Here is a 26391-nt window from a genome sequence, read left to right on the forward strand (position 1 = left end):
TTAAAAATATAAATAATACTATATATATATATATATATATATAGAGAGAGAGAGAGAGAGAGAGAGAGAGGAGTCTCTTGATCTATATGTGTATTTTCGCCGCTGCCCACTTCGTGTGTGGTTTCGTCCCTGTTCTTCATGTTTTGCTCACATTAATTAAAAGGGGGGCGACTCGCTTATTTTCTCTTTTGGCGCCCTCCCATTTCTCGACAATTTCACCCCCAAAATTCCCTCTCCCCTCGGTGTTCTTCCACCGCCCACCGCTTCAGATTCTTGAAGATTTATTGCTTCCAGTGTCTAATTGGTAACCGCCATACCTACTGTTCAGGCTGAGTTGCGCTCCTTCGGTCGGCGCAATGGCATCCGAGCAACAGCTTTCCGCAATTGAGGTGCCGTGTTTTACTTTAATTTTGCGTGTGCTACTTGTATTTTTTTGGAAGTACTAATAATTGGTGGGGTAGGGCGCGAAAGTGCTCATGGTGGGCGCCGGAGGTATTGGCTGCGAACTTCTCAAAACCCTCGCGCTGTCAGGTTTCAAGGATATTCATATCGTGAGCAACTTTACCGATTTCTCGCTTTTTTGAGTATTGTTTTTGGTGCTAGCTGAGTTATTTGATGCACATAATTTGATGGTTTGGAATCTAGGGTTTGTGAAATTACTTATCCGTTTGAGCTTATTTTTGCTTTAATAGTTCGTGTACAGTTTACTAAAGGTTTAGTAGTCACTTGCGCACTGGTATGCACTAATTCGCGGAGTAGCTGGTTCAGAAAAAAGAAAAAAAAAAAAAAAAAAAAGGGAAAGTGTGCGAGTGGGGTATGCCAACATAATTTGGAAATGGGTTGATATTGCTTTGTTTGTAGGGTTTTGTGAATTACTGAATTATGGCTGGCACTTATACACAATACTACCACTCAGTTTATTAAAATGATAGTAGAAGAGATTAAGCAGTTGAAGAAGAATTTTTGTTGAATTTATAGTATTGAACAGCTGTTAAGGTTGATTTGATGTCATGGGAAGTTATTTATCTGGTTTTTGTAAGTCATGGATTAGCTGCTGGTAATTACACCATATTATAATAGAAAAAACTACATGCTGAACGAACGTCACTTTGTTAGAAAAATGAGATAGCACGTACGAGATGTATATTGCTATTAATGTGCTTGCGTCAAAGCAGATCGACTTGGATACCATTGAAGTCAGCAACCTGAATAGACAGTTCCTGTTTCGACAATCACATGTCGGGCAATCAAAGGCCAAAGTGAGTAAAGAATTGAACTCATTCCATTTTGGAAACTGTTTTAATGGACCATTATGTTGTTTGGTTAACTATTGTACCAGGTGGCTCGTGACGCAGTTCTGAGATTTAGGCCTCATATCAGCATTAAACCATATCATGCAAACGTGAAAGATCCTGATTTCAATGTTGACTTCTTCAAGCAGTTTAATGTTGTTTTGAATGGCCTTGACAATTTAGATGCCAGGAGGCATGTGAACCGCCTCTGCTTGGCGGCTGGTGTCCCATTGATTGAAAGTGGGACCACTGGTTTTCTTGGACAGGTGGTTTCTTTCTTGTAAGAATTCATGACGCTTAATTGTTATTTTTACTTTTGTTAGAATATATGCTATCAAGGTAATTGCACCAAATCATTAGTTTGTTACACTTTTTGGTGTTTATTGTTCACTGAATTTTTATAAGATACTGTTTTATTCTTCATGTTTGTATTTATGTTGGCCTACTAAAATGATTTGATGAAATATTTACTCCACTTACTTTTGCTATCCATATATCCTACGACTAGCTATTAAACCTTTCCCGTTCTTAACTGTCGGCGGCAGGTTACAGTTCATTTAAAGGGTAGAACAGAATGCTATGAATGCAATCCTAAGCCAGCACCCAAAACTTACCCTGTGTGCACTATCACAAGTACCCCATCAAAGGTAAAACATACTCCTGTTTCATATCTTGTTGCCTTGTTGGCAGAGCTTTATCACTTAAAAACTGTGAATCTCCTTATCCCATCTTGCATGGCGTGATAAATATATATATTTCCCTGTATAAGTATATGGATCTATTTGAAGGGATCATTTTTGTTGGTATCTATAGTTAAAACCATCACACTGAGTTTGCTTATTTATTTTAGAAAATGATTTGTTTTTGGCTTTTGTAGACAATCTGTGTTTCTGCTACTAACTGGTTATGTAGTGATATGGTGAAAAATATGACCACTTTTTTACTTGTTTATGATTCAGTGATGATCTATTGCTGATATTGTGAGAAAATAGTTCTCCTTTTATTCCTTACACCATACCTAAGTTCAATGTTTCTTTCTACTTATTTTTATCTGAAAATTTTTCTACATAATGCAGTTTGTTCATTGTATCGTATGGGCAAAGGACCTGCTCTTCACAAAGTTGTTTGGGGACAAGAATCAGGATAATGACTTGAATGTGCGTTCCAGTGATGGTTCCAGCTCATCAAACCAAATTGAAGATGTTTTTGAGTGGAAGGATGATGAAGAAATTGAAAATTATGGAAGGAGAATATTTGATCATGTTTTTGGGTACAACATTGAGCTGGCACTGTCAAATGATGATACATGGAAAAATCGTAAAAGGCCAATGCCTATATATAGCAAAGATGTAATTCCTAATGAACCCATCAACCAGAATGGAAGTCAGGCTCAAAACTCAGTACATGGAGATTCTCTTTCAGCATCTGCTATGGCCTCGTTGAGTCTGAAAAACCCACAGGAGTGTTGGAGCTTAAAGGAGAATGCAATGGTGTTTCTTGAGGCTTTAAAATTATTTTTTTCAACTCGCAAAAAGGTTTGTACCAGAAAATTTTCATCTCCAGTATTCCTCCTAGTCATGTGGTTGCTTGGCTGATAGGGCCCATCTGGTGTTTTACTTTTCAGGAGATTGGTAAGTTAAGTTTCGACAAAGATGATCAACTGGCTGTAGAATTTGTAACTGCTGCTGCAAATATCAGAGCTTCTTCATTTGACATCCCTTTGCATAGCCTTTTTGAGGCCAAAGGTATTGCTGGCAACATTGTACATGCTGTTGCGACAACAAATGCCATCATTGCTGGGTTGATTGTGATTGAGGCTATTAAAGTGCTGCAAAATGATATTAAAAACTATAGGTGGGTCATATTTTTTATATGACTATATTTGACCCAGCACTGATTTTATTTATTCATTCTCAACTATTATCATTTAATAGGAAAATTTCACAGGTACGTCCATTTTATATTGTCTGACAAGCCTCTATGCGTCTTTCTTTTCTTAAGGCACATCTTTCCATGATTCAACTTCCTGGTGAACTCCATGGATGTGATGGGATTTTATAGATTAACTCGCATTCTTTATTATCGACTTATCATTATATTTTTTTTATTTGATGCTGAGATAGATCTTTTATCTGTAGGATGACTTACTGCCTGGAACATCCTACAAGAAAGATGCTTCTTATGCCAGTGGAGCCGTTTGAGCCTAACAAACTGTGCTATGTCTGCTCGGAGGTTTGGCTTTTCTTGGTCTCTTTGAGAATGTTTTTTGTTATGGCTTATGGCTGACAAACTAACTGTATTGTTGTGGCTGAATGAGTTCGATTCTGATGGTACGATCTTTTGCATTCAGACACCTCTCACTCTTGAAATTAATACACATCGATCAAAGTTGAGGGATCTTGTTGAAAGGATTGTGAAGGCCAAGCTTGGAATGAACTTGCCACTGATCATGCATGGTTATGACCTTCTTTACGAGGATGGTGATGGTCTTGATGAAGACGAGGTTGCCAATTATGCAGCGAACCTTGATAAGGTTTCTTTCCTTTTTTCTATTTCGAGTCTGTTCGGTAATTAGTTGAGTAATTTACATCTCCTCGTGCATCCAACCATCGAATAAAACTGTGCTTGTGAAATTTGTTATCAGGTACTGTCTGAGCTTCCATCTCCAGTAACAGGTGGAACAATTCTTACTGTTGAGGACCTTCAACAAGAATTGAAATGCAGTGTCAATATAAAGCACAGGTTAGTTTGACACTCCACCTTTTTTGCTTTGGTTTACAAAAATGCAGCTTGTTTGGTATTAGAAATTTACATAGATCCAGTCTTTTGCCTAATTTTTGGTCTCATTTGTACTCATAGCATCCTCCCGAACTTCATTTCTTCCAACCATTTTTCGGGAAGTTGATCGATTATGGGTCACTAAAGAATCTTCAATGAAATATCTGCTTCTAGCACCTGAAATTTGAATCCACCTCCATTGTAATTATATTTTGTATCTGGTAAATAGCTGCTTTGATACAGTTTGTCACATTTGAATCTAAAAATTCCTATTGCTTTTTAACTTTCAAGAGTATCAATTTTATTGTTTTTTATTCCACTCCAGTTAACATTTCCTGAACATCCAAAGCATCTACCTTTCATTTATAGCCTGTGTTCTTTTCTCCCCATTCATTCTGTTTTCTGTTTTGATCTTGCTTTCTGTTAATAAAAGGGCTCATGATCTATCTACTTTTATCATCAATGATGCTATATATATATATATATATTACAGGGAGGAGTTTGATGAAGAAAAGGAACCAGATGAAATGGTCCTCTCTGGCTGGACTCAACCTGTGGCAGTGGAGAAGAACAACAAGGCACCTGCCGACAATGGCACAAGCACATCCTCCACTGTTCCTGAAGCTGCACATACAGTGACAGAAGAAGAAGATGATGATTTGCAAATCCTTCCCTCCCAACCTGGGAAGAAACGTAAGCTGTCCGAAGTATCATCCAGTGATGGTGGTTCAGATAATGCTGCTGCTGCTGCCCCTGAGGCCAAGATGAGACGAAAAGCAAAAGAGGTGGTTGATGCAGAAGATGAGCATGCAGACATGGTCATGCTTGATGGTGAAAATAACAGCAGCATCAACAAGTAGTTGCTTTAGCTAGCACAGGAAGTACAACAACTTTCCCTAACCTTGTAGGAGGAGGATACAAAGAAGATGGTAATTCTTTTTGGTGCTTGTAATATTTTTATTTGTAGGTGGTATCATCTATCTGCAAAATTTTTGAACTGGACTTTTTTGATGGATCAGCTTGTCTGTCTGTCCTAATCTGATGATGCCATGGTGGTGGTGGTGGTGATTTGTATTCCAACTCACTAATTTAGGTGAGAGAGATAATGTCAGTGTAACTTCTGCCAAACTATTCAGGTTTGAAGATCAGCATAGCATAGCATATATTAGAAGTGTTCTTGTTTTAGACTATATGCATATCTGCACTTCAATTTTCATTTTCATATTTGGTTTCTATTGGAAAAGGTTTATAGCCAATTAATAGTGTGCAATGGTAGCTTATAGTAATAGTAATAATCTTGTCCCGTAGATGGGCTGGTGGCGTGGGAGTTGAATTTGTGATTATATGTAGAACTTAATTTGTAGAGTATTTCATGGTGGGAGTTGAACTTGAACTTAATTTGTAGAGTATTTTATGGTGGGAGTTGAATTTGTGACTGTAAACCTGTCACGTATGGTTATATGACTTATTTGTTCAAAGGGTATTTTATGTGAAGAACCTAATTCATAGAGTATTCCCCATACGTGGGAGTTGAACTGAACTTTTGACCTTATGTTGAACCTAATTATGGTTATGTGACTTATCTGTTGAACCCTAAACCTAATTCGTAGTGTATTATTAGGTCGGTCTAGGCCTAGTGCGCATCATAAAATAAAATTAAAAAAATAGTAATAATCTTGTGGGGGTGTGTAAAGTTGTTTCCCTCAAGATCAAAACTAGGCAAGGAGAAGCATGGCGTGGGCCACATTAGGCCCAATTCACCTAAATCACAATGTCATATATTGAAATGAAACAAGGGTTTTTAAGAAGCTTTTATATGTGTGTGATCCTGATTTAAGATTTTGACTATAGCAATGTTAGGTACACAAATGGAATAATTACTTTGATGGCAATAAGAGAAAATAGTAAATAATATATACACACAGCAGCAAGAACGAACCGACCGAACGCCTAAGAAAAGCGCACTCAAAACCCTAACAATCTAATAGCAACAGCAACAATAAAAACACTGGAGATTATTATTTAACATTATTTATTTATTGAGTATGGCGGTGGTGGTGGGCGCCGGGAAGTCTCTCCTTGATCTTCTCGACGACGCCCTTCTTGTCGTGCTCCGGCGCCACGTGGCCGGGGACGGTGGTCGACGTCTTGCTCTGCGCTGTGGTTGTAGTTGTAGTTGGTGTGCTGTGTGCGGCCTCATCCTTGTGCTGCTTTCCTGCTCCGAACGTCTCCTTTATTTTCTCCTTCAACCCCTTCTTCTTCCTCCTCCCTCCTTCCCCGTCGTCCTCCGACTACCACAATTTATTTATTAATTTAATAAATAACCGAATGTTTTCCACATATATATATATGTTTATAACAATTTACCCTGGAAACTTACCGAGCTAGAGCTAGAGCTAGAGCTGCCGGAACGGCGAAGCTGCTCTTGCAGCTGCGGATGCGGCTGCGGCGGCGGCGGCGGAGGATGAAGCGGAGGTTCGATCCTCTGCGTCTCCACGGCGGCCGTGGTGGTGGCGGCGGAGGTGGCGACGCCTTTGAGATGCATCGGGTTGCCGTACTCGTCGGTGAGCTGAACCGGTTTCCCATACTGGTCGGTGAGCTGGATTGGATTCCCGTATTCATCGCGCAAATCCGCCATTACAACACTCGAAATCACGATTCAGTACAAGGATGAGAGAGAGAAGAGAGGAATCAAATCGAATCGAATGGAATGTAATGGAAGGATCTGATCTTGTGTTGAAGTTTGAGAGACTATTCGGTGGTTGGGGCTATGGTGGTATTTAAACTATGGAAAAACGGTGACACAGAGAGCAGGGCAATTATCCTGTGCATCACACGTGGGGACTCCCCTGAGCTGCCACGTAAGTCGCATTTTGACACGTAAGCAACCGAACCAGGCCTGTTACTACAACACAACTTTGAGTTTTGAAGTATATCGCCTGCGTTTGGACTCAACTGTCTGTAGAGTTAATCCAAAATGAGATTATATATACTCCGTTCATTCGTTATTTTTTTTTTTTTTAAGCTTAATTATTATTTTTTATTTACTATTCTTTCGATCTGGCTCTAAAATTTTATTTTTGTGTCTTTTGCTTAATATTAAAAATATTTTTATAATTTTTTTTTATAAATATCGTTATAATATATAATAATAAAATTGCTTTTTTTGTCTTTTTCCTTCTTAAACCTTTAGAATCCAAAGAAAATAATATTTATGTACGTAGTATTAATTTTATTACATTTTTTTTTAATTACTAACTAAAGTTCTAAATATATTCCCTACTATTTTATTTTACTTTTTACTTTTTCGATAAAAAATATTTATTTTTCTTTTCATTTGAGGCTACACAGATTTCCAACATGAAAGACAAGAAAAACAAATCACATTAGAAAAAAAAAAAAATACAAATCATAGAGTCACGATGAAGATATTCATACAAATTTCCATTGCCACTAAAAGTATACAATACTGAATTTTGGTACTTCTATACAGTGTGTGCACCAGCAAGTATATCTTCTACGACCCGACCCGACCCGAAAAGCTTGCATCAAATTGTCCCGACAACGGAAACGGAGAGACCAATATTATCAATCCAAATCCACCTGTAGTAGATTATTATTGTATATCAAAACTTAATTATGCACACAAAATGGTGAAGAAAATCGAAAGAAAAAACTTACAGTGGATTGATAATGTAGCTCCCTTCACATTACTGCTTGCTAGATCTTGTCCAGAATAAGCCCCTTTTTAGAACAGATTGTTTCTCCGACATCATCGATCTATTACCTGTTCTGGAGCAGAATGACAAGTGTCTTTTCAAAAATGGTTTTCCTCCCGACGGGGAGGAAGACGAGCTTTTCATGCTCGAGCTCGCCTTCGTCTTGGAAGACTTTTCCTCTATCCAACCTTTGCGGCGATCGAACGCATTGCTACCGAGATCGAGGATCCGCTTCCTGAACCGTTTTCTAGCTTTGGAATCCAGTTCAGCTTTCATGGACTTTTCGGACATCTTCGCTGCCCGTTTCTCGCCGAAGGTACAGACGGGGCAAGCGGGGTCGAACTTGTTGATTTCGGGGGTCATGTACTCCAAGCATTCGGCGTGGTAGACATGTCCGCATGTAAGAACGGAGACGACAGCTAATCTCTCTGTAAGAAGCTTCGAACAAATGCCGCAAGTTTGGAGGTCGAAAGAATGCGATCTTGAACTGCCCCCGCTGAATCTGGAAATCTTGTCTCGATTGAAGACTGAAGTTTCGCTGTCAAAAGACCATCTTTCGCGGCGGAGAGACATGAATTCGGAGAAGCCCGGGACTGACCAGCTGTCGGAAGATCCGCCATTGGAGCCCCTGGTGGAGTCGTTGCCCCAATTTGCAGTAAGAAACAATGGCGGCTCTTCGGATATTGAGAATGTCGGGGACTTGTACTCTGGAATCCGACTGTCTGAAACTTGACATAGAAATCGATGTCCTGGGGATCGGCGATGTAACCTTGAAGGAGTCGAGTTTGGGGGGACAGGGTGACTTTGGGAAGACAGAGGAGAGGCTGTCACAGACGAAACTGATGGAGAGAACTTTATGGGAGATGGGTAAGAAGCATTCGGCGAGTCTGTTGGCTCCTTAACCTTAAATACAAACATAGAAATGAGAGAATTAATGTTAGATTTTGGACAAGCAATGGCATGCTAAGGATTTGATGTTTTGTATAAAATAAGCCAAACCACCTTTATTGGCATTCTCTACATACCTCTAATACATTCCGGGAAATAGCTCGATCTGCAAAATAAACAAAACAACTATGTAAAATATCGTTTAATTTCAAGTGGAAATTGGAAATGATCATCATAATTCTGTCAGTGTAGAGCCTTAAATAAGATAACGAATGTGTGTGCATGGATTGCCCTGATTCCTTCCCAGTTCTCATAGTGCTAAAAGTTTCTAGGCTCAAAATGAATTTACAAAACGTTAAGTAAACAATAAGGAAAGTTTAGCTGGTTATTAGAGAGGAGTCTTCTCTTGGCAATTTAGACACCATTAATCATTATGAAAAGTTTAAGGAAGAAAGCATCACATAGTCATTTGATCAAAATGATGAAATATTCCAATGTTCTCTCACACATACACATTTTTTACTACGGGCTAATGTATAGAATCATAGCTGAATAGGACTGTTATCTTCAACATTAATTTCAGAAATTTTACATTTCTAAATAGAAAAAGCATTCTCATAAAATGTATATATCGATACATAATCCAGAAAATGCCTCAAAATTCAGTTCACAACAAACCTTAAATGGTCTGTATTTTGATGGACTATCTAATTATAACTTGCTGCTCTTAAAGAACCAGAAAACATCCAGAATACTTGTGAAACAACAATGGATCCCATATAACCTTCAAATTCCATGCTAATATTTTGAGCAATGCTTTCGGTAACTGTCGGTCAAAAAACTCATGTACTTATCCCAAACCAATATCATAATTATTCAGCATCGACATAATGCCTTTCAACGGTAACATAGAGAATGGCTGCAGTAGTATAGCTACCATAACACAGGAGTATGCATCTCATCTTCAGGTTATGTATTTCAAGAAACTTATGTAGTTAGGCACCAAAAGATTAGCTGCAAAGTTCTACACAGAATATGCTGAACTGATTCAATAAAGAGAAAAAATTGTCAATGGAAGAAAAACCAACAAAGATAGTTCTCTAATGTATCTAGCAGCGAAAAAATGTCATAAAGAATACTTTATTTTGTAGTCTTTGTGCTCATCTCATGGTAGCTCGCTACTTGTGTTGTTATTCCCTTCCCTAAGAGCAAATGAAACCTCAAAAAGGAAAACTGTAGCTGTCAACTGTGTATTCATCCCCTGCTACTGTGCATCAACTTCACTAGATTCTATTGTGTTTTCATCCCCTCCTACTGTGCATTAACTTCACTAGATTTAACTCAAATAGCAATAGAGTTGGAATCACTAATCAAACATATAGCATAAAGAACAGAACAAATCATCTTCTTAAACTATATGAAATATTGGTGCATATTCCAGTTCACTGAAAATGAGTCAAGATAATGCATCGAACTAAATAGGAATTAGCTTAAGAATAGATGAAGAATTATCTACAAGTCAGTAAGTCACAACACATCTATCCGAAAACATTTAAAACAATAAGGAAAATGCAATATAGTGATTTACCAGAAGATGGAAGCCTCAAGATTCCAGCATTTCTTTCAGAAAATGGGGATTTTTGCCATGTAAGTGATCTAAAACTATCTAATGGACTACCCTCCTCGGAAGCACATGCACCGGATTTGAACTCTACATGATCTACTCTATAACCTCCATCATTCAACCAACTTGCAGGTGCATCTTCCCCAGCCACACGTCCACGATTGTCCCATCGAAAACTCCAACTTGGCGAATAGCGGGTGTGCCTCTGCAAAATTTCACCAGGTGATCCACTAGTTATAGTTCTATCCTTCGCAGCAACACAACAAGCGGCCCCCATTCTTTCTCAACCCGAGGAAAATGAAGCAATTTATTGCGACAAACAGGGTTTTACATCAATGACCTCTGAGAAACGATTGTGCATAACACTGCATTCAGTCACCTACAATTATAGAGTAAATGTCAACCACCATTAATTGACAATTCATGGAGCCACAACACTTGTCCTCTTTCATTCCTCTTCTAAATTCAATACAAAATAGCAAAGCATCTCAGCGTTCTCAAACAAAGTTACAAACTAAATGCTAGGAATTAAAATTTGACAGCTCTAAAACCTCCAACAACTACACATACAAAAGCATAATTTATCAACAGTAGTCGATAGTAAAAGATAACAATATAAAAACACAGTAACCAACATAATAAACAATCCTCAATTTTCAAGTGCTGTTTTCGGGGGTAAAACCTAGTAAAATCCCCAAAACACGCTGGGTCATACACCGCATAGATCCGAAATTCATGGCTGAATCAAGTCAAAATATTTTGGCACCATATTTACCAGTTACCGCATCCAATCCATCCAATTTCGAACATCAACCCTAGCTCAACATGCGTTTTCGCAGACTTTAAAAGGGAAGATATACAAAAACCACATGCTCACGGAAATTCCAAAATTAAATTCAAAGCAGCAATCGCCTTGCAAATACATAAAAACTTACTTGATCGTACGATTCCCTTCACCGCTCACGAACCCTAGATAAAGAGAGGAAAGGGCGACTGTGTGTGTCAGCGTATGTCGAGCAATAATGACTTTATATAAATGACACATAGACATTTGTGCATGTCAATTAAAAATAGTTATATATATAAAAATATACATATACTGTAATATGTATGTATGTATGTATGTATGTATAAGCTTTGTATTTATTTATGTATGTATTGCAGAGAGAGAGAAATAGAGACAGAGGGGGAAAAAGAAAACAAATGTGGACAGTACAGAGAAAGAAAAGGCTCTGATTCGTCTTCTTCGGCAGTATTCAGGAAGTAATTTTCTTGACGCCGTTACTTGGCGCGGGCTCTCCAGTCCACGCTTTTAGACGGCACTATGCTAACGGCGTTAATGGAATATATCGTCTTTTCATGTCACTTCATTTTAAATTTTTTTGCTGCTCTACCTATTTTATTATTCATTTTCTTTAATTTCTTTTAATTATTATTCTTTAACCAAAATGGCTCCATAAATTAAGATGGGTATTAATACTTTATTTTCTATGACAATGACCCAATTGATTTTGTTTGGTCATAATTTTGGCAGACATCACCATCTTTTCTACAGTCCCAAATCAATCAATAGTTGGGTTTGAGTTACAATTTTGACTATTTCAGCCCATAAAAAATGGAGGTTCTCAATAAATGGTGAAAATTATATTATGAATTAAAAAAATATATATATTTAATTTCATATACATAAGCAAACTCCGACCAATCAAATTTATAAAATAATGGGTGCATTTACTTATAAAATTTTACAATTGATTTTATTATTTTATTTTATTATTTAAAAAAATCCAATTAAATATTTATTTTTTTATATTATGCTAAAATTGACTTTTATATTTAAAATATCATATTAATATATATTTATATTATATCGAACAAGTATTTTAATTTAAAATTTTATTGATTAAAACCAACTATTAAAATCAAAATATTACATGTAAACATGCCATATGTGATTTCAATTTTAGTACTAGACAATCCTTAATTAATAAGTTAGTACCTAAAGCCACATTACAAACATGTGTATGGTTTCGATTCACGTGTATACATATTGTATATTAATTATTTTTTAATTCAAACATACAATTATACATGTGTACATTTTTAAAAAGGTACTATTAAAATATTATTTATTATGTAATATTTAGTAAATTTATGCAATAATACAAATACCATTCAAACAGTTTTACATATATATACATATATATAAAAAAAAAAAAAAAAAATTCTGTTGAAGTATTTATTTACTAGTTTGCTTACTTATTTACATAAGGAATGATTGAATTATAAAAAAAGTTTAAAATTAAAAACTTAACTAATCAAACGTTCACTTGTATCTGTATTAAAGCTGATAATATAATACTATATGTATAATATACTAATTTATTTTATGTTATTCAATTATATGTTCATTACAATATATGAACATGGCGGGTCTTCGCCCTCGTATTACAACCTCGGCAAGGGCCATTGTCATCACTGTTCTATCTGTTCCCAGCAAGTGTGCATATGTTAATTACATCGGTGGCAACGACTGCCTCAACAACAATATGTTATTAATAATAATATATATATATATGTAAAGTATCACGATAATCAGAACTTAGTATCGAAGGAACATTATATTCATTACATGTAACCAAAGCAACATAGTTCATTACACATACATAGAATTCCTTCATCCTAGTTGCTACGATACAAAAACTTTTACATCACGAGGATATATTACTGCGGTTGTTTTTATTCACACATTATACACACATATATATAAAGCCATGATGAAGTGGCCATTGTAAGTAGCTAATGTATGTATATATATATATATATTTATATGTATCTATATATGTAATAAAGCGAGCGCGTTAGTTAGGAATGAGCTTGAAGGGAGGCTTGACGAACGAAGGCGAAGGATCATATTTTCCATAGTCGTCTGTCTTCACTTTAAGAAGCCTTTCATGGATTTCCCTTCTCATTCCATCGTGCCGTGGCGCTTCCCATGACTAACATGTTTTCATATTCACATACATATTATTCTAAAAGACGATTAAGGAAAAAAAAAAAAAAAAAAAAACAAACAGAGGAAAGAACGACGAAATCTTTACTACGTGGAATTAATTAACGATGATCTAAATGATGTAGAGATGAATTAAATTTAACTTCCAACATAAATATGAAATCAAATAACAAAATTTATTTAAAGCCCGAAATTGAATAAATCCGCCGTAATAACAATACACACTAATTGACAATAACTATTCTCATGTAGAATTTATTTATTCAAAGTAATATTTATATAAAAGTATGTATTATCTTATATTTAATTAAACAAAATAAATATAGTAGTATAAATTAGTCTTAAAGTTATATAGTCTATTGAAATAATAATAGCATTAATCACATTCTACAAAGTAAATACATGCCAATGTTTTGTATTGACGAAGCTCCGGTTGCCAATTTTTATCTCATAAAAAAAACACCCAAGTATAAAGCAAATATTGGGGTGTGTTTGTTTTGTGTTTTAGTTTGAGAAAAAGTTTTTTAACGAGAATTATAGATAATATAAAAATGACGATTTTTTGAGGAAATGTGTTACAAAAATTTTTGGAAAAAAACAAACCCTTCATCTCTTAATTCGTAAATCCATGCCAACACACACATGCATTTATATATATATATAGCGTCGTATGCTATGTTCTATGTTCTTGTTGTAAAAAAATTTAAAAACATTTTTTCAAAAATATTAATATATTACGCATTCATTATTTTTATATTATTTACATTTATCTGTACTTTACATAAAAATTATTCTTTCAAATCAAAACACAAAACAAACACACCCGTAGTGTAGTTAGAGATTCGAATACCTGATGATCAAGAGCTTCAGTCATGTCCTTGGACACTACAGATTTCGACAAACGCCCTGCATAAATATTGTCAGTAAATTACAGCTACCACCAAAACAAATTGCCCTCAAGAAACATGCAATATTTCGACAAAATGATTTCGCACGCCAATACATACATACATACATATATATATATACACGTATGTATGTAACAGACATTAAGAAGCAAAGGAAGAGGAACATATGTTAAAGACAATATATAAAGTAATTGAAAACAACAAATTAAAGACAAAGCTACCTGCAAAAGCTGTCGAAAGAACTGCAGCAGAAACAACAAGGAAAAGAAAGATAAATTTCTTGAGAAGAATAAATCCCATTCTGTTCTTCATTATAATCGAAATTTTCTTGGTTGAGAGAAGAGGGATCTCAACTTTTGTTGCTGCTCACTATATAGAAATTTAAGTACTAGTGCAGTAGTCCTTTTGATCGATTTCTATGGAGTCTCACAACAGCAATAAACTATATACAATGATGTCTTCTTTTTAGTAATTAGCAACACATTATATAATATATATATATATACACACACGTCTATTCTATTCCAAAGAAGACCATCCTGTAGCCTTTTTATTTTAAAATTTCGAAACAACATAAAGTTGAGAGACACCATTTTATTGTTGGAGGCACTAAGGTCTAACAAGCCATTGGATAAAATAATAATAATAATAATAATTCAAAAATATGGAACCCCTAATTCACCATCACCATCAATTTCAAGCATTCAAATGCTGCCAAATTACCTCAGCATGCAATATTTTTCTGACATTTAATTCTCACTAATCTTGTTTGTAATGATCACTTAATCTGCCATCAAAAAACTCTACATACAATATTTTTGTGACAGTTAATTCTCACTCATCTTGTTTGTAATGATCACTTAATCTGCCATTGAAAGGCTCTTGGCCAGAGCTGGTTTTAGTTTGCCTGTGATGTCTTTGTTATCAGCATACACTTTAAAAATATACATACTTTTATGGATCACATAATCTGAAAATAAAATGACATGACTCTAAACAGTTATTTTATTCCACTTTACCTAATTGACAAGCCACCTCAAATCCCACTTCGATGATTAAACAGATATCAATAATATCTATCTTTCCACTTAAGCAAGCAATTAAAACAGTTTTATGACACATGCAAACTACATACAACTCCAAAAACAAATATTTCAAAAACTACATGTATGTAAGCAAATTTATAGATATTGGCACCAACAAAAATGTATAAACATATTTAGTTCACGGGAATATAGTAAATAAGGGTTGTAGAATAAAAGAAGATGAATTTTTCAAAGAGCAAGAACTGGGCAGAGTCAATCCATGGTGGACTAAGTAGGACAAATTAGGTTGGACAAAAAAATAGCTTTTTGTGGGGGAAATCAGTAGTGCATTCAATCATCCAAAACGACAAAGGCAATCCACCAAATGCCACTGGTTGAGAATAAAGATTAGAAGCACTAACAAACACTTTTAATTAATTTATTTCATCTGCTAATCTTCTTTTTAAAAAGTGGACTGAGGACAGATTACCTTAAATACTGGCTTCTACTTTCCAAAGAAGACCTAGCAAATTTAAAACCATTATTGACCCAATGAATCGATGTTTTTCTGCTTCATATCACTTTTTCTTTTACAAATTTTCCCCTAAGTTGGACATGATTGATGACACTCATCAACAGTGGAAGACCAATTCAGCCTTATCTTCTCATGTTGTTTATAGTTGGTAAAATAATATTTCTAAATTCTAACCAGGTGTAACTAATTAGTATGATTATACCCAAAAAAAATTTAGACACAGAAATGATGCCATGAAGAAGACAAGACAAAGAAAGGAACTTACTTGGAAAATTGTATATATTGAGTTTTTCTACGATCTATACATTGGCCCACATTATAGATCCTCGGAAGCAGTTTTGAGAATGTGTACTGTAATGATGCAAAGTCCTGGAAGATCTGAAAATCGAGAGTCAAGAATAAATGGCAGAATAATATGTAGAATGGAATTGGTTATAGAAATTCATGGAATGCATATTGTTAATCCTTGTATTTCAAATATTTTGCAGAGATTTCTTCAGCCATTGTAATCACTGTCTTGTTCCCCATACCGAAGAAAATGCAATCACTGAACAGTAATCAAGAACATGATTAAATTTCGTTTGAAAGTGAATGAAGAAGGGATGGATTGTAAAGCTCCAAACTTCTACACATAGGCCATCTTGAGCTGCTAAAGATTGCATACTTCTCTCGTGATTAGGGCATTTGCTTGTGGGTAATAAACTAATGATAGATGGTAGGGTATAATAAATGCAATTTTCAGGTTATGAATAAACTTAGTCGATGAGAGAACCTTGATTTATGCGAACACAGGCACCCGGCATGCATCGCTGGAAACCCATCTTGTTTACGTTCGAAAATCCAGACGAAAAGGTCCGATCCTGCAATCAAAACAAGAACGATGGTGAATGATCTTCTCAATGCTACTGTAAAAATGTTACAACCAGGTCGGCCCGACCCAGGCCAACACGGGCCGGATGTTGGGCTTGACGAAATGCTACTGGACTTCTTAAGAGGGGAAGGAGCTGAAATTTCTAGGGCTTTGATTCAAGAGTTCATCAAGTTGCAATTGTTTTGGGCCTCAATTTCCGTGGAAACAATCACTGCCGAGCGCGGTGAAAGTCTCAGGCTGCAACAAATACAAATGGATTTACCGCGCGCTGTTTCGATTGATTTGATGTCGCGATTAGTGCTGGCCCTGGTGGGATCTGGACACTTTGTCTCGTCTGCCGTATGATGATGGCTGAAGGTTTGTAATTTCTAACAGTTTCTTGGTGAAATTGGAACTGAGGATTCCGATTCAAATTCAAATTCCGCACTACACAAATCAGTTCAATGTAGACTGTTTGCTCACTTTTTAGGAGACACTTTTCTATGGCTGTTGAAGTCAATCAGTATAAATTATATGTGAACATCTCACTGTACATCATGATGCGAAGGTTGTTGGTTTAACAATGCATGTTTTTCAGTGACAGATAGGGAATTGATTTTCTAACAAAGTTCTCTCCTCTGTTGCTAGTCTGAATGCAACACAACGTTAATGGAGTTTTACTTAATACATAAATCTTGGCAGTAAAGCTTCCAGAATGCTTGTTATGTATTGTTATTATTATCATTCTTTCTGCAATCAGTGACTGAATCACTTCAATGGCTAGTGTACTAACTGTGTATGTAAATTACGTAAAAGCGTAAACTAAACTAAATGGATCATCAACCTCCATTTTGGTGTTAAAAGTTTACTGTAATGTTGAGTTTGGTGCTGTAATTAGATGGTGAAAAGCGCGGTTGGGTGTTGATTTTCGCTACTTTTAGCTGCTGGTAGTTCAGTCGAAACAGCAACTTGTTCATTCAAACATCTAATCAGTAGAGTGTGGGGGTGATCTGCATCAGATACAGCTCAGATTGCACTACAAACACGGCGGTGTGCGATATTGTGCGCCTCAGATGCATAAAGGTGGGGACTAACTTTTACACAGTGTTATTGTTATTTCAAGTTCTGCTTTCCTGCACCAGTTAGTAAGCTTGCTTGGTTTCATTCAACAATGGAGTATCGATAAAATGGCAACTTATCTATAATTGGTAATGTTCCATTTGAAGTGTTGTTTTATGGCCCTACTGTTTTTTATCTTTCTATCTTATACCATTGTGTAGTAGTAGTGGTAAGGAAAATTTGTGGCTAAGAAAGAACAGAACCTTATTCTCCCATTACACCGAGATACGCCGAAAGGTTTCTGTTAATATTCCCTTATTTCCATTGCAACTTGCATTATACTGAAGTTAGATAGATATCTTGCAATAATATATTATGCGATGAAATTAAAAGCATATTCGATACCTGTATTGGAATGTAAAGGCCATACTATTGAAGCCAAATTTTCAGTGTATTATTCTTCGACAGTTTAGCTTAAACGTCTGACCATTGCCTTAGTCTTTGTCTTTCTTGCAGAATCTTCTAAATGAGTGATGAAAAAACATTCGTTTATGTGATCCTGCTTTTATTATTTATATGTGATTCTTTTCTAAATTTTTATGCATATAGGAGCTTAACATAAGTTCTTTATAATTCGAACAATTATTCCAAAATGTTATGGATCAAATTATATGTGCTGTAGTTTTCACCAAGTAAAAACTTTTGCTGAATGCTAGGCTTTATGATTACCTCCACATTCCTTTACTCCTTTCTCATTAGCTCTCTGTGGTTTAAATATGCTGTTTAGAAAGGAACAATAGTAGAAAAAGGAAGAGAAAAGGAGAGACAAGTGAATAGATTTTTAAGAAAATCCCATACTATAGTTATAATGGGAGGACATTTTTCGACTTTTTTTACTTGCCAGTTGTTATCGAACTTATGGAAGATGGCATTTTCTATTGCGCTCATGTGAATTATTGGAAGAGCGGTTGCGGGGCCATATGCTGTCATAATATCATTAGTCATTTAAGTATGTCTTGTGCTTGTATTGTTTTCATTTTCTGTAAGATATTTGAGAAAGAAAAGGCACCATTAGGGGCATTTCACCATCTCCATTCTTTCTTAATGTGAATAAAGTGATCTGAAAGTACATTGTTTATGGCTGCCTGTCCATATTTAATTGGTTTGAATATGATGAAAGTCAATGATGAGAATAGAATAAATCAAAAGAGCACGATTCAAGTGCTTTTGTTTAATGAAAGTTTGTTTTTTTTTTCTGATACTTTTGATCTTTTTCATTAGAGTTATCAATAGTGTTTGAAGTTTGATTTCTTTAGACCTTAGTGAGAGTTTATGCAAACTGGCATTTGAATTGAAGGAATTTTTGTTGTGGAGAAAGTGGCTAATTTATAAACTCATTAAATTCGACTGAATAATTCGAAAACTTTATCTTGAAGCATATTGAATAATTTTAGTTTGTATCGTATTTCTTGAAACAGGGACAACACAAGATCATGGGGTTGTAAAGAAATCCATCCCCTGTTTGTATGTGGAGATATCGATCAATTTTCCATGTTCTTCTTGGCCCTTTTTCGACATGAGAAAGTGGTTAAGGAAAGGCAAGCATATGCCTTTCTTACATGACAACTACATCTAGTCGAAAATGGTTGGTTGGTGATTGTCAACTTCCACATCATATATTAATATCCACATGTTTGTTTACTTAGAAATTTTGTTTTGTATTTTGGTTAGAATTGTGGTTTGATTGTGTTATTTTGTTAGATGAAATAATGTATTTTAATTTTTTTTAAAATTTTTTTATTAAAAATGTATTATAAATAAAGTGAAATGAGCCTCTAAATGTTGCCCTATGATCGGATTGGGATACTATGCTGCAGCACCTTTTTGGTGTCATGTTTTTTCCGGGTTGTGTCTTTCTTTGTCTGAATTATTGGATGTGATAATCTTGTCTGCATATAAATTAATTTATGGATGTGATTTTTGGAAATAATTTTGTGTGTTTTAGACAAAATTTGGTTCAAGTTCTTCACTGGGTTGTGTTAAGCTGTTTTTTGGATTGCTTTTCTAATAATTTTGTCACATGCACAACTGATTTTGCCATTTTTTTGAAGATAATAATAATAACAATAATAATTCAACTGAAGTTATGATATTAAATAGTATTTCTTTTTTATTTAAAATAATATATCAAGATGTACGCTTATTATTATTATTTTTTTTAATATTACTGCAAAAGTTTATTTGTATTTCATAGTTTTTATTATTCTTCGAATATTACAAAAAAAAAAAAAAAAAAAAAAAAAACCCATTTGATAAATCTTTGTGCTGAAATGTAAGTAAATATACAATTCTATAACAATAATGGTAATGATTTGAGCACCACTAATAGAAGAACAATAATTACATAATGTATGGGGAAACCATAGTACAATCATCCAAGTTCTTGACGAACCCTAATTTACCTATTTTTATTTCATCATATAAATTCCCCTTTTACAATATTACTACTAATATTTAGTCTGATAATTAATACTAATAATTAATATTTATTCAAAAATTGGCATCTATAATAATAATAATAATAATAATAATAATAATAATAATAATATTCCCCCATTATCTTCAATACAGGAACCCAGCGGCGTCGGCTGAAGCCGCCGCCACAATGCTCGGCAGCTGGCTGAAACAATTCCAGGCGCTGGGCATCATCATCGTCATCCCATAAGCCGCCGGCTCGCAGTCCTCAAATCCGGCGCTGAGGCAGCTAACGATTTCGTTCAAGGAGTTGAGCCGCTGGGTCAGCTCAGCCAGCTGAGCTCTAAGGATGTCGTTTTCAGACTGTATAGCGACATACTGCTGCTTGGTAAGATTAACCGTTGTAAGAATCTGCTGATTCTCCTTCCTGATGTGAGCCACTTGAGCCATCAAGCCGTCGAGATGCTTCTGCTTCCTTAGCCGGCTCCGCCGAGCCGACTCCCTGTTCGAGATCATTCTCTTCCTCTTCCTCTGCTCCATTATCAGCTGCAGATCTTCTTCCGAGCCGGAGTTCTGAAGCCCCGACGAATGTGAAGACGACGAATCCATCCAATTAATTTATTTTTAAAATTTTATTACAACACAAATTAATTACTATAATATTCTATTAGCAGCAGGACCCAGATGGATTTTTCTCAAATTACTTATATATATGTATAACTATAAAAACTGTAGATATAGAGATATGTATTATTAGTATGGAGAAAAGAGGGAAAGTGAAGAATTATGAAATGTAATAAAACCAGTAGAGAAAGACGACAGAGAAGGATTGAACTAAATGGGTCCTGCGCCTGTATGTCGAATTTATCATAAACCCTGAGACCAAAAGTTCACTCAGAATTGCAGACATGAATCTCAAAAATCAACAACAACAATAATCTTTCGATTTCGAACATCAAGCTAAGCTTAGCTAGATTGCCCAACAACAACAGCAATCATCAAAAAATATACAGAATTAAAGAAAAATAACAATTAATTAATTAATTATTTTCAAGAATTGGATGGAGAAGAAGAAGAAGAAGAAGAAGAGGAAGGGGAAGTAAAATTGAAGATTTGCTACTGATTTTATAGACCCAAAAAGCTGCTCAAGAATCAGGGAAATAAATCAAAATATCTTTAATTTACTTTTTCTTTTTTCTTAAAAAAAATACTCCTTCCTTCCGTCCAACATATCATATTTATATTTCTGTCCGTCTCATATATTATATTATTTTTATACACTTTAATCTCATGTTAAATTTTTTAATTTTATTTTTAAAAGTTTTTTAATTAAATTAATTAATTATTTTAATTTTAATTTATAATTATTTATATTATAATATAATTATTTTTACTAATATATTTTTAATTATTTACTAATTATATTCCTTTTAAAATAAAATGTTCTAGCTAGCTGACACGGTAGGTGGAACGAGTAATAATAAAATGGGATTTTTTATTTATTTGAATTTATTTTAATTAAAGTAGCTGTGTGGGGTAGAGAAATAGGTGATGGGACATGTGGGTTGGGAGGTGGAAGTATCCGCCACAGTTTGCAAATTACTGTACAGTACAGCTGGGAACCAACATGAAGATGCAGTTGCAGTAAAATTAACCAGGAACTTCTACTTTTATTTTTTTTAATTACTCCCGAAATTATAATTTTGATTATCTTCGCACGATATTTAGAAAATATTGATAGTAGATAAAAAGTATAGTAAAAAATATTTTTGTTTTTGTGAGTGTATTAGTATAAAAAGTAGTGACAATCATGTAATAATAATGAAAGAGTAAGGATAAATAAGACTATTATTTTGAAACAGAAAAAAATAATAAATAAAATTATTTTATTAGAACAGAGAAAATAGTAAAAATAATTATAAATTAAAATTAAAATAATTAAATAATTTAATTAAAATTAAAAAAATTATAAAATTTAAATTTTAAAAGTTAATTAAAATATATGTGAAATATATAAAAATAAAAAATATAAGTAAATTATGTGTAGCGGAAAATATTAATTAGTACTCGACTTTATTTATGAAATGAAAATTTAAAAATAATAAAATAATAAAATTTACTGTCCAGATATGACCAAAATGTCAGCATACGACACTGAAGGTGTGTCGCCGTCGTCGTGTCAATTTCAACCACTTAAACAAAGAGGTGGCTAAACGACGTCGTTGAACCTGGACGGATACGGACCCCCCGAGTTAGGTGGGCCGTAGTTATTTATTTAGTTGGGCCTGGGCCCAGTTTTTGTTAATTGACGTAAATGCCCCTCCACTTGTGTAAATGAAGGTTTTGTAAAAACAATAAAAGATAAATAAAAAAATTAAGGTTCCGCTATAATATTTACTGCATTATAGATATTTTAAGATATTTAGGGTGTGTTTGTTTCGGGGTTTGAATTTTAGATTTTAGATTGAGATTTGAATAGTAAAAATTTTGAATGTGAATATTATATAATGTGATATAAATAGGTATTGATGTAGTGTTTTGCATATAAAATTAATTTTTAGTATAATGTAAAAGATAAAAAATAGGTGTTTGATTTGATATTTTTGGAGAAAAAAAAAATTGAATGAAGGTGAAGTTTGGGAAAATTTTCCGAAACAAAGACACCCTTTATTATTTAAATATTTAGTTAGTCCTGATTAATTTAGACTATAATTAGATCATATATATAAAGCAAATATTTTGATAATTAATTCAGTTTAATTTTTGAGATTTTGTAAAATAATTTTAATATAATTTAGAAGCAAAGCTTTTTAAAAATAAAAATAAAAATAATCACAATCTACTGACTTATGTTTTTCAAGCACATTTAATTTGGAATGCAATAAATATTTATTTTATATTAAATAATATTTCATCCGTTCTAAATACCCTGCATTATTTTTTTTTGGTATGTCTCAAACACCTGCAATATTTTCAAAATAGAAAATAATTAATTATACTTAATCTCTACCCCACATTTTATCCCTTCACATAATTCAAAAACTCGTGCCAAAAGCAAATATTACACATTATTTAGGACAGAGAAAGAGTATATTTTAACCATTATTTTTATAAAACCTCTATAGCTATATAGGCAACCATTTATATATTCTAACTAGTAAAGCTAACTCGAAATACCTCCTAACATCCAAATTTATAAAATAATACTCATTCCGTCCGGTGCAAAATTGTCATTTACTTTTTACACATATATTTTTTAATATTAGTATTATAATTGATTGTAGTGAAAAAAAGACGAAAATATCCCTATTAATATTATGTAATATAAATGTAATGATATTTGTGTAATATAGTGTAAATTAGAAGGGTATTTATTATGTTAAGTATGTAGTACAATTACTAAATTATAAAATAATAACATTATTTTGAAACAAGCAAAAATAAAAAATAACAAGGACGGAAAGGAGTATAAATAAATAAATAATAAAAATGCACGAGGGGACAAGGAGATTCCCGCGGCCAGAGGTTAGATTTGTAATTACACGGCGTGGCGGTGGCTGTCTTGGCTTTTAACTCTTTTTAAGGTAACATGATGACTGTACTGCAATTTATAGTCCTTCATTTTATTTTTATTTCTTTTTAATTGGATCCATCATTTTTTTATTGTTATTCCATACGTTCTACTCAACGGTGTACGATGTGACACGTGTCGGGCACGTCATCCATCGTGGCCCCCTCCATAAACCCGAATTTCTTCATTAATGTCCACCAAATCTAAGGTTATTATTAGGTGCCCAATCTAATAATTATCGCTCTGTATACTAAATATTTTTGAAATTTTAGTATTATTAATTAATACTGATCTTAAAAATAATAATAATAAAAAAAAGATCGTAAGTCAATTATTTAATAATAAAATATTAAATAAATATCTAGTTTTTTACTACTAAAACAAATGTCAGAACTTATATTTAAAGGAACCGTATATTTTACATCAATAAACTCCAACATGCAGTTATTCTAGAAGCTGCTATAAAAAAAAAAAAAAAAAAAAAAAAAAAAAAAAAAAGACAGATAATGACCCTCAAGCACAATTATTTTAGGTGTTTTTTTTTTTGTACAAATACTTAAATTTTTACTTATATAAATTCAAATAAAAGAAACACAGTACATGGAATACAAGGTTTTATTTGTTTAGTTTTGGATTTAATTTCAATAATAATTTTGTTATTAAAAATTGAGTCGATAATAATAATATTAAGTTGAAAAAAAGAAAAAAATATATATATACAAAACCTAAATCCACATAAACTAGTCTGCTCAATATATTAATATTTTTTTTTTTCCACAATTTTTAATCAAAGCGTAATTTCTAATATGAAAAAGAGACCATTTACCTACCACTAAAAATAAATTTAAAATTAAAGGTGGAATTGACAGTAGAATACAATCCCAATTAATACAATTAGACAAGAAAAATTTCCATTAAAATATAAATATATATACTAACTATTATATTCATGACAAGGTATTATTAATTATTATTCATTATTTATTATTTAAATCGCATAAGCCGCCACGTGACTACAAATAGTGAAATTATAAACATGCGTTGATTACTTTGATGATCGGCAATAAATTGCTAATGGAGGATTTCTTGTCATTTTCAATTAATTAATTAAATAAATTAGTGGCGCGTTTGAAGGACTATTTAAATTATGACAATCATTCAAATTAAATTAGTGTCCAATTATGTTTAATTTTGTCTTGTTTTTTCAATTGAGCTATATATATATATATATATATATTTTTATGATGTGAGAACCAGCAGTCGCTACCTGAAAGTGCGTACTGGGTAAACTTCCGGTCGAACTCAATACCCTGCAAACCAAGCCCGACGGAAAAGTCACACTAGGTGAACCATGTGTGACCGGTAAAGCGTCGGGGGTTTGAACCCATGAGCTAGCTATATTTCATTCTACATTTATCTACATAAACATTTAAAAGATATATTTATTTCATTTTTACATTGTTGTATTTAGTGCTAATTTTATATTGTCACATAGCCACTTAAATTGAAATAACAATGACTTCACTTTAGTATATAGTAGAAGTTCACTCAAAAATTTGGATAATCTCGTATTAATATATGATTAAATATTGTATGTTGCTTTTATAAATATAATTAATTAAACACGTTTTTATCCACGTAGAAATTATTTAATTTATAAGAAAATTTGTTCCATTTTTGTACTTTTAACAAAAACGTAAAACATTGTGGTAGGCTATAAACAAGGATGTCTTTAATTGACCAATTTTGTGTTTTTATTATTAATTTTTTGTGTTACTATTATTTTATGGGGAACAAAAACAAAAGTCTATAGATTCAATGTACTTGGCACACTATAAAAAGTCATCATCACTGCATTTAATTATCATCTCAAATTCATTTATTTATTTTCTATTTGAGTTATTTTTATTTGAAAATTTAAAATTAAATGGAGTACTATTTAAATAAAATTTAAAATATGGTGTGATATGTTTGTTTTAAATCAATTCTAAAATACATACTAAGTATTTTAAATTATACCTTAATGCAATATATTTAATATAAATACTCTTTTTAATAAAAGAATCATACAATTCTGTATATACATACAATCAATATAAACTAGTGTTACGGAAATTCCAGTAAATCAAAATAAGACGATCAAAGACAAAAAAAAAACACAAGAATTTGGTAATCCAGTTCGATCACGAATGATTTACGTTTGGGGCGCTGTCAAGTCAGAAACTTTACTCTAAAGCACACACGCACATGTTAAAGTATACATGGATATTTATAGTCTAAGCTTATGCCAATAATATCCAAACCATATATCTAAATATATGATGTAATATCTAAATTATATCACTAGATTTTAGGATATAATCAAGCTTCATATCCCAACAATCTCCCACTTGAAGTCTGATTGCATTTTCCACTTTAACATTTTACTTCATCGGCAACGACGGCGCCAAGCCTCCTTCTTCACTCATCGAGGCCACTTGAGGTTGAACACAACCTCAATTCATCTAAGGTCACCACCTTAGAATGTCTTTCACGATTGCTCATAAATCGGCTGACTATTCCCACTGCATGTGCTTTCCACCTCCTAAAGCTATCAAAAGCATCATAATTACACTTAAGAAAATATATTCATACCTCTCTTGTAACGTCGTCAA

At 33.5% G+C, this 26391-nt stretch overlaps 5 protein-coding genes and 1 long non-coding RNA gene across 8 annotated transcripts; 2 read left to right on the top strand and 4 right to left on the bottom strand.

Annotated features, from left to right (window-relative positions):
- Nucleotides 1-63: 63 nt before the first annotated feature.
- Nucleotides 64-6083, top strand: LOC127262318 (SUMO-activating enzyme subunit 2). Of its 2 annotated transcripts, XR_007841118.1 has the most exons (12): nucleotides 64-389; nucleotides 462-551; nucleotides 1176-1259; nucleotides 1340-1558; nucleotides 1838-1939; nucleotides 2369-2827; nucleotides 2917-3146; nucleotides 3431-3524; nucleotides 3643-3825; nucleotides 3937-4034; nucleotides 4564-4999; nucleotides 5090-6083. XR_007841118.1 is itself a non-coding variant. In XM_051290958.1 (11 exons), the coding sequence occupies exons 1-11, from the start codon at nucleotides 357-359 to the stop codon at nucleotides 4928-4930; spliced, it is 1959 nt and encodes a 652-aa protein (XP_051146915.1). In that variant the 5' UTR covers nucleotides 64-356; the 3' UTR covers nucleotides 4931-6083. The 2 variants fall into 2 exon arrangements, 1 of the variants encoding a protein (XP_051146915.1); XM_051290958.1 differs by having other exon boundaries at nucleotides 4564-6083.
- Nucleotides 5963-6800, bottom strand: LOC127262319 (late embryogenesis abundant protein). Its single transcript, XM_051290959.1, has 2 exons — nucleotides 6451-6800; nucleotides 5963-6361 (listed from the first exon to the last, which is right to left on the bottom strand). The coding sequence occupies exons 1-2, from the start codon at nucleotides 6706-6708 to the stop codon at nucleotides 6107-6109; spliced, it is 513 nt and encodes a 170-aa protein (XP_051146916.1). The 5' UTR covers nucleotides 6709-6800; the 3' UTR covers nucleotides 5963-6106.
- A 636-nt stretch (nucleotides 6801-7436) lies between these two features.
- LOC127262565 (uncharacterized) lies at nucleotides 7437-11451 on the bottom strand. 2 transcript variants are annotated; one of them, XM_051291299.1, is made up of 5 exons: nucleotides 11237-11451; nucleotides 10266-10680; nucleotides 8815-8843; nucleotides 7752-8692; nucleotides 7437-7673 (listed from the first exon to the last, which is right to left on the bottom strand). In XM_051291299.1, the coding sequence occupies exons 2-4, from the start codon at nucleotides 10576-10578 to the stop codon at nucleotides 7781-7783; spliced, it is 1254 nt and encodes a 417-aa protein (XP_051147256.1). In that variant the 5' UTR covers nucleotides 10579-10680; nucleotides 11237-11451; the 3' UTR covers nucleotides 7437-7673; nucleotides 7752-7780. The 2 variants fall into 2 exon arrangements, with proteins under 2 accessions (XP_051147256.1, XP_051147258.1); XM_051291301.1 differs by lacking the exon at nucleotides 11237-11451 and adding an exon at nucleotides 11077-11230.
- Nucleotides 11452-12893: 1442 nt separating this feature from the next.
- On the bottom strand, nucleotides 12894-14709 carry LOC127262039 (protein CASPARIAN STRIP INTEGRITY FACTOR 1). The gene is made up of 3 exons (XM_051290528.1): nucleotides 14444-14709; nucleotides 14165-14220; nucleotides 12894-13300 (listed from the first exon to the last, which is right to left on the bottom strand). Exons 1-3 carry the CDS (start codon nucleotides 14532-14534, stop codon nucleotides 13163-13165), a joined length of 285 nt encoding a protein of 94 aa, XP_051146485.1. The 5' UTR covers nucleotides 14535-14709; the 3' UTR covers nucleotides 12894-13162.
- Nucleotides 14710-16775: 2066 nt separating this feature from the next.
- Nucleotides 16776-19430, top strand: LOC127262040 (uncharacterized). The gene is made up of 3 exons (XR_007841054.1): nucleotides 16776-17010; nucleotides 17531-17715; nucleotides 19170-19430. It is a non-coding gene; the product is annotated as an uncharacterized LOC127262040 (long non-coding RNA).
- Nucleotides 19431-20074: 644 nt separating this feature from the next.
- LOC127262684 (bZIP transcription factor 44-like) lies at nucleotides 20075-21283 on the bottom strand. Its single transcript, XM_051291485.1, has one exon. The coding sequence runs from the start codon at nucleotides 20773-20775 to the stop codon at nucleotides 20314-20316; it is 462 nt and encodes a 153-aa protein (XP_051147442.1). The 5' UTR covers nucleotides 20776-21283; the 3' UTR covers nucleotides 20075-20313.
- Nucleotides 21284-26391: the final 5108 nt, after the last annotated feature.

This window comes from Andrographis paniculata, unplaced genomic scaffold (genome assembly GCF_009805555.1).
Source record: "Andrographis paniculata isolate CXL003 unplaced genomic scaffold, ASM980555v1 Contig65END, whole genome shotgun sequence".
Lineage (NCBI taxonomy): Eukaryota > Viridiplantae > Streptophyta > Magnoliopsida > Lamiales > Acanthaceae > Andrographis > Andrographis paniculata.

What these genes read in the sequence shown, in the direction of transcription:
- LOC127262318 (XM_051290958.1), top strand. Translation starts at nt 357, where the DNA reads ATGGCATCCGAGCAACAGCTTTCCGCAATTGAG. An exon ending in TCGGGCAATCAAAGGCCAAA is followed by an intron (nt 1,260 to 1,339) that starts GTGAGTAAAGAA and finishes CTATTGTACCAG; the next exon opens with GTGGCTCGTGACGCAGTTCT. An exon ending in TCACAAGTACCCCATCAAAG is followed by an intron (nt 1,940 to 2,368) that starts GTAAAACATACT and finishes TACATAATGCAG; the next exon opens with TTTGTTCATTGTATCGTATG.
- LOC127262319 (XM_051290959.1), bottom strand. Translation starts at nt 6,708, where the DNA reads ATGGCGGATTTGCGCGATGAATACGGGAATCCAATCCAGCTCACCGAC. An exon ending in CTAGCTCTAGCTCTAGCTCG is followed by an intron (nt 6,362 to 6,450) that starts GTAAGTTTCCAG and finishes AAATTGTGGTAG; the next exon opens with TCGGAGGACGACGGGGAAGG.
- LOC127262565 (XM_051291299.1), bottom strand. Translation starts at nt 10,578, where the DNA reads ATGGGGGCCGCTTGTTGTGTTGCTGCGAAGGATAGAACTATAACTAGT. An exon ending in CTTGAGGCTTCCATCTTCTG is followed by an intron (nt 8,844 to 10,265) that starts GTAAATCACTAT and finishes TTTATTTTGCAG; the next exon opens with ATCGAGCTATTTCCCGGAAT. An exon ending in TTTCCCGGAATGTATTAGAG is followed by an intron (nt 8,693 to 8,814) that starts GTATGTAGAGAA and finishes TTTGTATTTAAG; the next exon opens with GTTAAGGAGCCAACAGACTC.
- LOC127262039 (XM_051290528.1), bottom strand. Translation starts at nt 14,534, where the DNA reads ATGAAGAACAGAATGGGATTTATTCTTCTCAAGAAATTTATCTTTCTT. An exon ending in TCTTTCGACAGCTTTTGCAG is followed by an intron (nt 14,221 to 14,443) that starts GTAGCTTTGTCT and finishes ATATTTATGCAG; the next exon opens with GGCGTTTGTCGAAATCTGTA. An exon ending in CTGAAGCTCTTGATCATCAG is followed by an intron (nt 13,301 to 14,164) that starts GTATTCGAATCT and finishes AAAACATGTTAG; the next exon opens with TCATGGGAAGCGCCACGGCA.
- LOC127262684 (XM_051291485.1), bottom strand. Translation starts at nt 20,775, where the DNA reads ATGGATTCGTCGTCTTCACATTCGTCGGGGCTTCAGAACTCCGGCTCG.